The 12,147-nt window shown below is 42.1% G+C and overlaps 2 protein-coding genes across 2 annotated transcripts; one reads left to right on the forward strand and one right to left on the reverse strand.

Annotated features, from left to right (window-relative positions):
* The first annotated feature begins 461 nt into the window (after window positions 1–461).
* LOC115737607 (formin-like protein 5) lies at window positions 462–2,624 on the forward strand. Its single transcript, XM_048274021.1, has 2 exons — window positions 462–1,270; window positions 1,445–2,624. The coding sequence occupies exons 1-2, from the start codon at window positions 541–543 to the stop codon at window positions 2,368–2,370; spliced, it is 1,656 nt and encodes a 551-aa protein (XP_048129978.1). The 5' UTR covers window positions 462–540; the 3' UTR covers window positions 2,371–2,624.
* Window positions 2,625–3,423: 799 nt separating this feature from the next.
* LOC115737591 (nuclear transcription factor Y subunit A-3-like) lies at window positions 3,424–7,413 on the reverse strand. The gene is made up of 5 exons (XM_030669780.2): window positions 6,831–7,413; window positions 6,403–6,494; window positions 6,238–6,312; window positions 4,528–4,698; window positions 3,424–4,108 (listed from the first exon to the last, which is right to left on the reverse strand). Exons 1-5 carry the CDS (start codon window positions 7,075–7,077, stop codon window positions 3,731–3,733), a joined length of 963 nt encoding a protein of 320 aa, XP_030525640.1. The 5' UTR covers window positions 7,078–7,413; the 3' UTR covers window positions 3,424–3,730.
* Between the last annotated feature and the right edge of the window lie 4,734 nt (window positions 7,414–12,147).

The following is a 12,147-nucleotide window of genomic DNA, read 5'->3' on the forward strand; positions in this document are numbered from 1 at the left end:
ATTATTTTTTTAACCATAAAAAAAACTTAAACTAATACATCCGTAATAAATTTAAACTAATTTTTTTTATCGCGAAAAATTTCAAATTGATACATTTGTGATAAATTTATCATTTCGTTAAATTGCGTTAATACTACGAAGAACCCCAAATTGATATACCTGTGATAAATAAAAGATAAAAATCCTAAACGAGTATATCCATGGACCGCCACGTACTATCTAACTCGGTAATTTAATGGTCAAATTTAATGAAAATTAATGAAGGGTAAATTTATCATAGATATATCGATTTAAAAGTAATAAATTTATCATGGACGTATGGTATAGAGTTTTCGATGTTATTATTCCTAAGGTAAATGACCCCTACATCACGGCATAATGATTGGCACCCCGCTCCACCCATTTTCATCCCCGCCGCGCACGTATAAATAAAACTCTCCTTTCGGCTCCTCGTTCCGAGAAAGCCCTTAAAATCACAGGCAGAAAAGCTCTGCACAAAAGCTAATCCCCACAAGCAAAAACCAGCTCAACCACACAGCCATGGAAGAAGACGACGCCGACACGCCACCCTTCTGGCTCCAGACCTCCGCCAACCCGCGCCGGACCCGCCGCGGCTCGTCCGCCCTCCTCCCCGGCCCCGGCGTCCTCCTCCTGCTCTTCCTCGCCGCCTTCATCGCCTTCGTCTTCTTCGTCGTCCCGCCCTTCCTCAGCCTCTCTTCCAAGATCTTCAGACCCCATTCCGTCAAGAAGAGCTGGGACTCTCTCAACCTCGTACTCGTCCTCTTCGCCATCATCTGCGGGTTCCTCAGCAGATCCAACCACGGCGAAGACGGGGGGTCGCCGGGTTCGTACCCGAGGTCGGACTTGCAGAAGTCGTCGTCGTCGTCGAACCCGGCGACGCCATACACGGGGTATGACAGCTACGATCGTCGGAGCTCCGAGCGGAACGAATATGGGTTCTCCTCGAGCTCGTTTGGGAGGATGAGAAACAGCAGCTCGTACCCCGATCTGAGGGCGCAGGACTCCCCGTGGGCTTACGGCGAAGGACGGCGGAGATTCTACGACGATACCCATCTTGTCGCGGGTCGGGGTGTCGGGTCGGAACCCGTCTATTCCAGGAGAAGATGGAAAGAGGAAGATGACGACGAAGAAGAGAAGAAGTTCGAGATCAAGCGTGTAGTTGCCGATGATAGTCGCGATCGTAGTGCTGCAGTCGAGAAAATGGAAGTTCCAGTCACGCCACCGCCGTCTGCTCCGCCGCCACCGCCGCCTTCTCCGCCGGAGACGCCGGAGCCTCCGCCGCGAGTTCGGGCATCTGGAAATATACGGAAGCCGAAGAGGACGTATGAGACTGTTGCTCACAAGCCTAAGGATGAGGTTGAAAAACCGCCAGCAGCGCCGCCTCCGCCGTCTGCTCCCCCTCCGCCGGAGAAGCAGGAGCCTCCGCCGCGAGTTCGGGCATCTGGAAATAAACGGAAGCCGAAGAGGACTTATGAGACTGTTGCGCACAAGCCTAAGGATGAGGTTGAAAAACCGCCAGCGGCGCCGCCGCCGCCACCGCCGCCGCCGCCAAAGCCCGTGTTTCACCCGATGGAGGAGGGGAGTGGGAAAAAGAGAGGTGGATCGGTGACCAAGGAGTTCTTGAGCTCACTGAAGATGAGGAGGAAGAAGCAGAGACAAAAGAGCGCCGAGAACTTCGAGGCCCTCCTCGGCTCCCAGCCACTGCCGTCATCTTCCCGCCTTCCGCCCCCGCCACCACCACCGCCACCCCCACCACCTCCGTCTGTGTTCCACACTCTGTTCCCATCCAAAAAGGGCAAGACAAGGAAAGTTCTCCCGGCTCCGCCACCTCCGCCGCCAGTTCCACCGCCTCCGGCAGCTCAGCGCAAGACCAGGGCAAGACCACCTGCATTTTCTCAGTCGACCGCAAATTTGATCACCATCAACAAATCTCATGCTCCCGTGACAACGACACTAAACTACGAGTCTTCGGATGACAACATCAACAGCGGCAACCAGTCGCCGTTGATCGCGATCCCTCCACCTCCTCCTCCGCCACCTTTCAAGGTGCCGTCATGGAAGTTTCCTGTGCGCGGCGACTACGTGAGGATCAAGAGCACGAACGTCTGGCACCATGGTTCGCCAGATACCGAGGACGAGGAGGGCGACGATGAGGCCAGCGTCTCAGGGATCACTGAGAGCCCGTCCAACGCGTCATCGGAAGCGACGTCGCCGGCCTTCTGTCCGAGCCCGGACGTGGACACGAAGGCGGACAATTTCATCGCGAGATTCAGAGCTGGGTTGAACCTGGAGAAGGCGAACTCCCTGAAGCAGAGGAGGTCCAATTTGGCCCCAGAAAGAACAGGATGAGAAACCAGGATGATTTCGGCGACATTGATGAGGTTTTGTTCAAGAACAAAGATTTTTTTTTCCTTTTCTGTTCAAGTTTATTTTCCATTTTCTTGTGCATAGATGTTCAGATTGATTGACTGTTCTTGGAAGTGAGATTGTAATCGAGTCGAGTTGAGTCGTATCCCACAGAAACCGTTCATTATCCACATCGAATGTTGAATCATAGACAGGGAAATTGGAATAAAATGTTTCTTCTTGTAATCCCAAAATGTTGTATCCCTCTCTCTTTCGCAAACTTCTCTTTCTCTCAAAAGAATAAGATCATCTCTATGCAAATGGAGATTTCTTTTGTAACAGTTTCCTCTGTCCGAGAATTGAGTCCCATTCTCACGAGTGTAATACCGCCGCCTTTGCTTTAGAGGGTAAGGAACACGATCATCCCGCGAAGCTACTGCAGAAGTGTATGAGGATTCCATAAGCTGAGCTCGAAATGCAGATTGAGCACGATTCTGTGAGCCCCCGCAATCAAATTTGACGAGGGACAGGTGATGCGATATGACAGTGCTTGGTACACGATCGTTCCCCACTTATCCTTTTGATGAATGCTGACAGTTCAAAGATTGAGCATCACACCATAAATGTGGTATTCAGTTTCACCAAAAGGAGGAAAAAGGTAAAAAAAAAAAAAAAAAACAGAGTTCTGGGCGGGTTCTTAGATAAAGGAAAACGTCGGGATCGGTTATGAATGATGAGCGGGGCTTTGTGCTGTTTTGGATTTTAGTTGTCTGCCCTGCAACTTGTGGGACATCCACTCTGTTTTTTCTTCCTCCTCTGTTCATTGCGAGTGACATGAGCTTGCTGCTACTCAAATGGACCCGGGCTTTTCATATGCAAAAGTCCATCCATGATTAAGTACTTGCGATCCTTATAACCTATTTAAGACATGGATCGAGTCTGTCGGGCTTGGGCTGACCGGAACAGCCCAAACTGACAACATCAGGCATATTCAGGCAAACATAACCTATCAAAAGATCATCTTCCCCTCTTATGGTAGTCAAAGAACATGTAACTAAAATTCCGAGAATAGTCAGGCAAACATCTTACATGCTTCGCATAATAACATCTGCTCCGCACTTTCAAGTTGCACCATTGAGGCGTGTGTTGTTCGTGCGTTTAAACGAGCTTATTTACGACGACAGTTTCAGAACAGAGATCGTATGTTTTGACAAGCCCGGAGTTAAATAGTTTTGAAAAGGCTAGCAAACAAGACGCAACACTAACAGAGCCAAGGATGACTTCCCATTGAACACCAGCAGCTGTACTTTCTCCATTTCAGCACCCAATTCACACAGCCACCGACTGTGATTGTTGTTCTGACTCATGTGTCACCTGGCAGAGAAAGATGGCAAATATCCCCACTATAATGAATGTCACAAGAAGGATCAGACGTGGTCCTCACATGCCAAGGTTGACCAAAGAACCTAAAATTTGATTCTGGGATAGCCTCACTACTGGTGGTGGTATGTGTCGTTTCAGAGCAAGAGGTAGCGGTGCCAGTGTCTCTGTCATCTTTCAGCTGACACACCTCTGAATTCAGTAGATCACTGGCTGAAGACACCTTTGCTGTGCTTGTGACATTTGATTCATGATTAAGGGAGGTAAATTTTGATTTTTTCTGATCCTTCGAGAGAAAACGCCCGCCAGATCCTCTTGCTCTTCTTAATGCATGATAATGCCGAGATTCGTGAAGGTAAGGCTGCATACATTATAATAGATCAGTTCTGGACTTTATTTCTTATGAGATACGTCTAGACCTAGATTTGGTGCATGAAATTTCGTCGGTCCAACACCAGTCTAGAAGCTTGCACTAGTAAACAGGAGTGTAATCCAAGTTCTTAACATTTCCCCTCGTGTATGAGCTAGCTACTATTAGCTCAACCTATGTAATTATTCAGATAAAAAGGCATCCCAGTGCTCAAGGCTCCCTGCATTTTGGAGGTAGATTCTACCTAAGTGATTGAGGAAGTTAAGAAAAAAAGTTCATAGATTTGAACTAAGGAGCGAGCTTCTACTTCGATCTAATGTTAAATTCTGTCAAACCATCACATCTATGTCTAGAAGTCAGCCAATAGAAGGAAAAGCGATATAGTATCTTGTCCTTTTGCAGGTGTGTACCTTTCTATCCTTGATGAGCTTGTTTTCGGCCTCGAGCTTCGCGCGGTACTGTCTTCTCCTGAGAATACCATGATACTGTTTTGCATTTACATAGATTGGTTCTTCTCGCGTCATATCAAAGGGCAGAGGCAGTCGAGAAGGTATTGTTCGAGCCATTCGAGGGTAAGAGATCTGCCGACATTTCAGAGGCATATAGCTTATGAGACCGTAACAGAGAAGACACATTCTTGCCTCGTTGCAAGTTGGACTAATGGTGTTTAAATAGAGTTCCATTTGAACACGACCGAAAAAATGATCGGAATCTACGTGAAAACCACCGCGGTTAGAAAAACCACAGAGTTGAAACCATATAGCATTTGTGTTAAAGAAAAGGCTGCTATAAAATAAACTTTGGAATGTGCCTTCAATCTCGAGACACTATACCAAAGAGGAAGTACCTAGAAAAAGAATCATTAAATTATAGAAAGCAGAGAGCAAAGAGCAAAGGAGATGCAAAGTCAGAAGAAAAGGCAAAAATTATGCATATAATATGTGGCATAGGATTTCATAGACCAACTTGACAAATGATAGGGTTAGTTTTTTCAGCACACTCATAATCAAATTGGATGGATGCTTTGCTGTTGCTACTTAAATGAAAAGGATGGTCTATGTTATGAATTTGAGGAATAATATGACAGCACCATCAAGGAGGCCCTTCACTCAATACACTCAAAAGAGAAAAGAGACGCAATATGGAAGGCAGAGGGAATATATATATTGCACTGGAAATAGTTGAAGCAAAATGAAGTCTCTCGTAGATGCAATTTTTGGTGGCTCTGTGATTTTTATAGTTCCTCAAGACTCTAATCTGCATTATGCCTTTTGACATTTAAAGTATGGCAGACAATACAGACCAGACATCAAGTAGGAATTATGACTTACAGCATAACAGCACTACATTTATGACATGGACACGGTGGAAATCTTGCCATTTAGCTCTAGAAATGCAAAGCCGACCTTTCTCATAGTCGATCAAATACACTGTCTTTCATAACCGCACGGAAAAATTTGGTTATGCAGGTATCCATAACTGTGGGAATTGCTAGTTGAGTACTAGCATTAAAAGCAACAAGGCAAACATTGGAATGTAGTTGACAAGTTCCATAATGAGTGAAACCGATCTACTCTCGAAACCCCAAGCAGACATAATTTAGAGGGTGTAAAAAGGTTAATTTGCAATAACAGTTCAAATATGATTGATATTAATATGTCATTGCTTTCTGGACTTGCAACGACTTAATAATCGATGCCTTCAAACTTTAGAACTGCAAGCACTTTAAATCTGTCACATTTGGCCCCTAGCCCACCTCATTTCTGATGCCATTCAGCACCAATCAGCATCTCTGAAGATAAAACTTAGAGGAGCAGAGTTGTAATTGACAATCTGACACTATCACCACATGGCAAAGTCGGTGAGAATTGAAAAGACAATATACTAGTTGCTTAGACTGATCTGACCACACAAAACCTTACATGACACTACTGGGTCTATCACGAGAATGCTAAATTTCACAAATAATCAGAACAATCATGATATCATGCCAATGAGACTGAGTAGAATGTTTGTACACTCCATTACCAGATTCACTGGACAATTGTACATGTCCATCATTTGCACAGTTTTTAGCAAGAAGAAGAACAAAAAAGTGGTATTATGCATTGGCTACTAACCATTGCCCGTGGCCCATAAGCAGCAGGTGTAAACCCACCGAAAGATGGGTCCGCATATTGGAGTGGGATACACACCTGCATTGAGAAATTGTTATCCTCTGCCATGTAAACTTAGCCTGGCATGCTAATAAAATCTCATCTTTAAGTAGATTGCCTATGATCAACCTCTAAAGGCTGGAAGATTAAATCTTGAGTTCCCATTGACAAGACTGATTTAGCTTGTCCTCTGACAGATTGCCCTTCAGTTTCACCATGTTCTGACGAAGACGAAGAAGCGAATTTCAGTTGAATCCTTGCTGAGGAATTGCGTAGCTTTGGTCAGACTCAAATCATGCTACTAGGATACCAGCTCCAACACACAGATGATAAAGGATAATGATACTTGGTTAAGGGTACTAGTGGTGGCTATGTCCCTTGAGTTTATCAGGACAGTATCAATGATGCCTAATAGAATTCATAGAGAAGATCCTAAAACACAACTTCCCATACTTTGCGCTCCCGCATACATGATATGATCTTCCGATAAAACTGGCTGAACTCTGACAAGAGAGAGAGAGAGAGAGAGAGAGAACAAGGATAGAGAGGTAAATGACCTGTCTGTTCAGAAACTGTGGCTTGGCTATAGTCAGTAATTCCTCCTATATTAGGCAATTCACTGTATGATTGACCCGTCGATTGAGTAGAACATGAGTCCTGCTCTTGAAGATATTGTTTGAAGCCACAAGAATGTTGCACTGGAACTCCTGTCTTTACACTCAAACCTTTTGGCATTGGCTCAAGTTCTGAGTGCGATATGGTGGAAACCTCCCAAAATGGGCTACTAGTGACATACCAGGACATTGTATGGATAGAGCTTATGTCTTAATCATGCTCACTTGTATTTTGCTTTGCTGAAACATCCGCCAATTCTTCAAACGACAAAGTGAAAAGACATCTCTCCTGATCATTGATCGGCCCAACATCAGACTCCCACCATCAAACTGAATGATTGCCAAAAAGGGTCATACGATGTTGAGTAGACAACCACTTCGAAAAAAGCAAAAGATTGCAGCAAGGAAACTAAGATAAACAAATGCCAGGAGTATGAAGTTTAGTACATTGCCATTCGCATGAGCTGATTTTCTAGAGCACGTTCTATGAAACATTAACTATGACAGAAGATTGTCTTCATGCATAAGCCGGGCTTTAGGAAGAGTATCACAAGCAGTGGAAGGTCTTAAATCATCTCACAAGCCTGCAACAGCAAACAGGATTCAACCCCTGATTGACCACTCCAACAGAATATATCATCCTAACCATTTAATCACAAAACAAAAAGGAAACAGTCCACGAGAAAAGCAGGAAGAAGGACAACACGAAGAAGTGGGTGCATTCATCCAAGTAAAGAGTGCATCACGAGCCATAAAATCAAACTCCGTAACGGAACTCTCCGGCAAAATCTTTTAAGTCTCTAAAGCTTAGCTACCTCTCTCTACATCCAGAGCTCAAATATAAGATATTTTCACCAACAAGTGAGCTTCCGACAGGTCATGCTAGAACCTCAGGAACAAGTCACCCATCCTGTCTAAAGGGTCGCTGCTTTTTCTCTTGACCAGTAAAAGAAACTCCATTGCACCTCTGATAAGTTATTACCCAGGAACAACTCTTTCAATACATGCATTGTGAAGGCACAACTTATCTATCTCCATAATGCATGCAAGGCAAGTCTGATTATGCAAAGCCGAAGGAACAATAGTATTAACAATCAGATTAAGCGAACAAACAGATAGACACGAATTCTAAATACAGAGCCCATGAATCACTAAATTCTGAAAGAGGCAAAAGAAGCAGAGCACAAGAAAAATGGAGAAGCATGGTACACGAGAAACTGGTTCTAATCTCGCTCCACGAAGCTCCTGTCTCGTTCTTTCAATTTCCAAAAGAAAAGGAAAACGAAAAAGAAAACGATAGCCTCGAAGCTATAAAACGACTATTCACACTAGCACATCTTCCGATTCGAATCTCCGAGAGCACCTCGAAGAACGAGATGTGCAATGGGATGGAGTTCAAAATCCATAGAAATAAGCTCCTCTGCGTACAAATTCTGAAGCTACGAATTCCTCTATACATGCAAACAAGCAGAGAGAGAGAGAGAGAGAGAGCTATGAGGACGCTTCAATCCGTGCATGTGTTGCTTGGAGACAACTAAGCGCGGACGGTGGATGAGTATGAACTGACCAACAGCGAAGACCGCATCGCCGAGACGATAGATGCTCGCAGTAAAAATCGAAACTTTCAGTGCATGACCATTGACCAGTGACGACTCTTACCTCATCATCATCATCTTCTTCTTCTTCTTCACCATGATAACCACAATCTGCTCCCCCCCTTTTTTTAGGGGGGGGGAGTGTTTGTCGGGTTTAAATAATTCAGCCCACGCTTCTTTTCCCGCTTTATATTTTTCTTTTCTAGCATAGATTTTTTGAGAGATTTTCATTATTATAATTATTACTTTATATACAGCTATGTACATTCGGTAATGTTTTCCCTATTAACATGTACTAGTAAAGTAATAGAGAAGTTTAGACCAAAAAACAGTGCTATACATAAAAGTATAATTTGGCAGATGATACCAACGTACCCCAATTATAATTTGAAGAAGAAAAAGGTATAACTTCGAGTCTATATCATAGCCCAATACCTAAAAAATCTCAAACTTTAGCATTTATCTCGTATTATATCCAAAACTATTTTTCTCTCATAAAAAATCATCAACTTTTACTTTTGTCTCAATTCTACCGGCTTAATACCCAAAAAAATCCTCAACTTTAATATTTGTCCCAATTTATATTCATTTTTTTGTGTCTCGTAAAAAACTTTAGACTTTTATGTTTGTCCCAATTTTACCACCGTCGGCCTTCTGTCCATAATTACCATTAGTTAATCTTATGTGGCTCGAATTTTCTGGTCAAATTTATTAATGAATCTTCGAAATTCGGAAACAACACGTTTTAAAAATGACGAGGTTTGAGATTGTTCGTCTAAATGATTAAATTTTCAAGTAGGATTAATGAATGATGATTATGGAAAGAAGGCTAACGGTGGTAGAATTGAAATAAAATCAAAAGTTTTTTATTTTTTTGTGAGACAAAAAAAGTTTTGGATATATATATGCTAAAGTTGAGGTTTTTTTATTATTATTTATATTAGGCCCTCCATCATGATTTGGCTATTTAAAATAAGCTCAAAATCAGTAAGAAATAATTTAACTTCATTTAAATTGCACCTTATAATAACATCTATGGTTTATAAAGATAAATCGAAATCTTTTATGATGAGATTTCGCTTTTGCCCCCCTTCGAAATATTATTGTTTAGTTTCATTTCGATTAGGCGATTCTAGGCTATTTTCTAAGCACTTAAGAATGTTTATATAAATTGAGTTGTCATCTACGACCACCGAAGCAAAAAATAAATAAAAAAATTTATTTTAAAAAACTAAATAATATTTTTAATAATAAAATTTATTTTAAAAAGAAATTCAAAAAATTTTAAAATGAAGTAGAAATTTTTCGGTCACTGATAATAATTTTTCAAGGAAGATTTTGTGTTAATAATGTTTCAGAAGTAGAAATTTTCAATTGTTACCAAACGAATTTCTCTTATCAGAAATCAACTTCCGGAGTAAAAGTGAAAAAATCAACTTTTGCTTCTAAGTAGAAGTAGAAAAATCAACTTCTGGCCGGAAATTGATTTTTGAAGTAGAAGTGTTGCCATGCGCGCCCTTAGTTTCCATAGCGTTTAACTGGATTTTCTTATAAATTCACATTATAAAATATTAGGTCTAAAATTTTGAGCAGTCGTGACATGTATGGCTGTGCATTCATAATTATTTGATTTTCTTGGACTGTGGTATGATGTTGAATTTCAAGCAAGTGTACTTGATGGTCATTCAATGGTTTGATCACTTTGGATGCCATTGAAGTTGGTGCCCATCTTCAACATGGAAAATGTAAGTTACTGTCTTGATTTTATGATTATTTTTCTGCTTTAACTTTTACGGTTAAGAAAATATTAGTTACTCTTTGAATTGACTTTGCCATTAAGGAATGGATAAGTGTGCGGGGATTGGTAGAGATTCGATTCTTCACTCTGTACGACTAAGCAATCTATGCCCAGATCATTCGATTAGATTTTTGCTCATGAATTACTTCATTTGCAACGTCCACTAATTACTCAAGCATTCCGAATGCTTATCTATCTAGGTGACTCCCATGAGTCACATAGATTAACGATAAAAATCGATCATTATCTTCCAAAAAGATGTTTCAATGGCCACTATCATTCCTAATCACGATTGATGTGACAAGATTGGATTAATTTAAGCGTGTGTTCACTCCTATCAACATATTTCACATCTCACCTTCTACCAACTGCACACCACTTGAAAAATTCATACCGACTATGCCGCAAGATAATAAGACTTTCTGTAACGATCTCCTAAGGTAATTCTATAAGTCAAGTTGGTAAGCTGCCAATTAACGTGGATTTTGTCATGATCAGGACTCATCGTGTGCTATATGATATTCAAGTTTTTTCCGACTAAGCAATTCCCAGCCTGTACTAGGATGAGTGCTGGCTGATGATTAGACCTCATATCGATTACAGCTAAGATAAGATTGCATGCCAATGATGCGATCTACGTCATTGTATGTGATAACGACATTTAACTTACGGTCGAATTACAGTTTTTCTCCGACCCAAAAAAAAAAAAAAATTACAGTTTTTCTTTGGGGCCACATCACGTTTTGCACCAAATTGCATCCTCTACTATCGCCATCTTGACCTTTTATATTGAATTCCAAATTGCATCTTCTACCCACCCATTATATACCAAATTGCCACCTTTTTTTCCCAAATTACCGCCACCCAAAAGTTGCCTACCAGTTCTCTGCCGTCACCGAACACCTCATCTCCACCGCATGTGCCGCCATCACTCTTCCAAGGCCATCATGATCGTCACCAACCTCAAATCTAAGGCCGGCAATGGTCATTGACTCAGTACAAGGCAACCTCAATCCGATGGCCATGGCCAGGCTCCTGTTACAGAGATAGTGTGGCTTACAAGCTCTGTTGAGGATGCTTGCGACAGCGTAGAGCAAGCTTCCACAAGCTGAGGCGAAGCGCAGGTATAGGGACAGGGTAAGGATGTCGGCAGAGTGACCGGGGTCGAGCTGTGGATGCAGGGTCAGCATCAGGCAGCTCAATGCCGTTGGGGTGGCCAACTTCGTGCTGTGCGAGGAAAGACAGGAGAAACGGTTTTGACGTAGAATTTGTACGTGAGCGAGGAAAAATGAATCTTTTCAAATTGGAAAGAAGCAAAATTGTAGATTTAAGAAATTCCAGATGACTTATAATATGAGAAGTGAGAAATGCCGATTGCAATCTTTCCTAAACTTATATATGGTGCTAGCTCACTGCCTGTAACCGCAACCACATAAAACTTCATTGCCTAAACCTAATTTACAAGTAGCTCTAAAGCTTCCATCACCCGTTTGTTTCTCCGGTTCAAGAAACTAATGAAGTACTAATAAACCAAATAATGGCGAAGACAGACGAAAGATCAAACATTTCTTGTAGTTGGCCTTCGCCACACCCAGATCAAGAAACGTGGAAAGCCAACGACAACCTCAGCTGAGTATTTCTCAACAGACCATCGGATCAGTTAAGGACATGTCTATTTCACGCCACATTAACAACTTAAACCAAATGTATTTGCTCAGTTGGGAAGTTGAGTTCATGAAACATGCCATTAATTAACGGGACCCACCCACAATTGTTCCTACCTACGCCTCAACTTCCACATGGTTGTGGCTACAATCGACATTATAGTTAAAATGTTTCACAGCAACTAATGAGAGCGAAACACTCC

The sequence above is a fragment of the Rhodamnia argentea genome, chromosome 2 (genome assembly GCF_020921035.1).
Source record: "Rhodamnia argentea isolate NSW1041297 chromosome 2, ASM2092103v1, whole genome shotgun sequence".
In the NCBI taxonomy this organism is placed as follows: domain Eukaryota; kingdom Viridiplantae; phylum Streptophyta; class Magnoliopsida; order Myrtales; family Myrtaceae; genus Rhodamnia; species Rhodamnia argentea.

Coding starts and splice junctions, on each gene's coding strand:
- LOC115737607 (XM_048274021.1), top strand. CDS start 541: ATGGAAGAAGACGACGCCGACACGCCACCCTTCTGGCTCCAGACCTCC. Junction 1,271..1,444: donor TGCTCCGCCGCCACCGCCGC/CTTCTCCGCCGG, acceptor AGCAGGAGCCTC/CGCCGCGAGTTCGGGCATCT.
- LOC115737591 (XM_030669780.2), bottom strand. CDS start 7,077: ATGTCCTGGTATGTCACTAGTAGCCCATTTTGGGAGGTTTCCACCATA. Junction 6,495..6,830: donor CACAGTTTCTGAACAGACAG/GTCATTTACCTC, acceptor CGTCTTCGTCAG/AACATGGTGAAACTGAAGGG. Junction 4,699..6,237: donor CTTATGGGCCACGGGCAATG/GTTAGTAGCCAA, acceptor AAATGTCGGCAG/ATCTCTTACCCTCGAATGGC.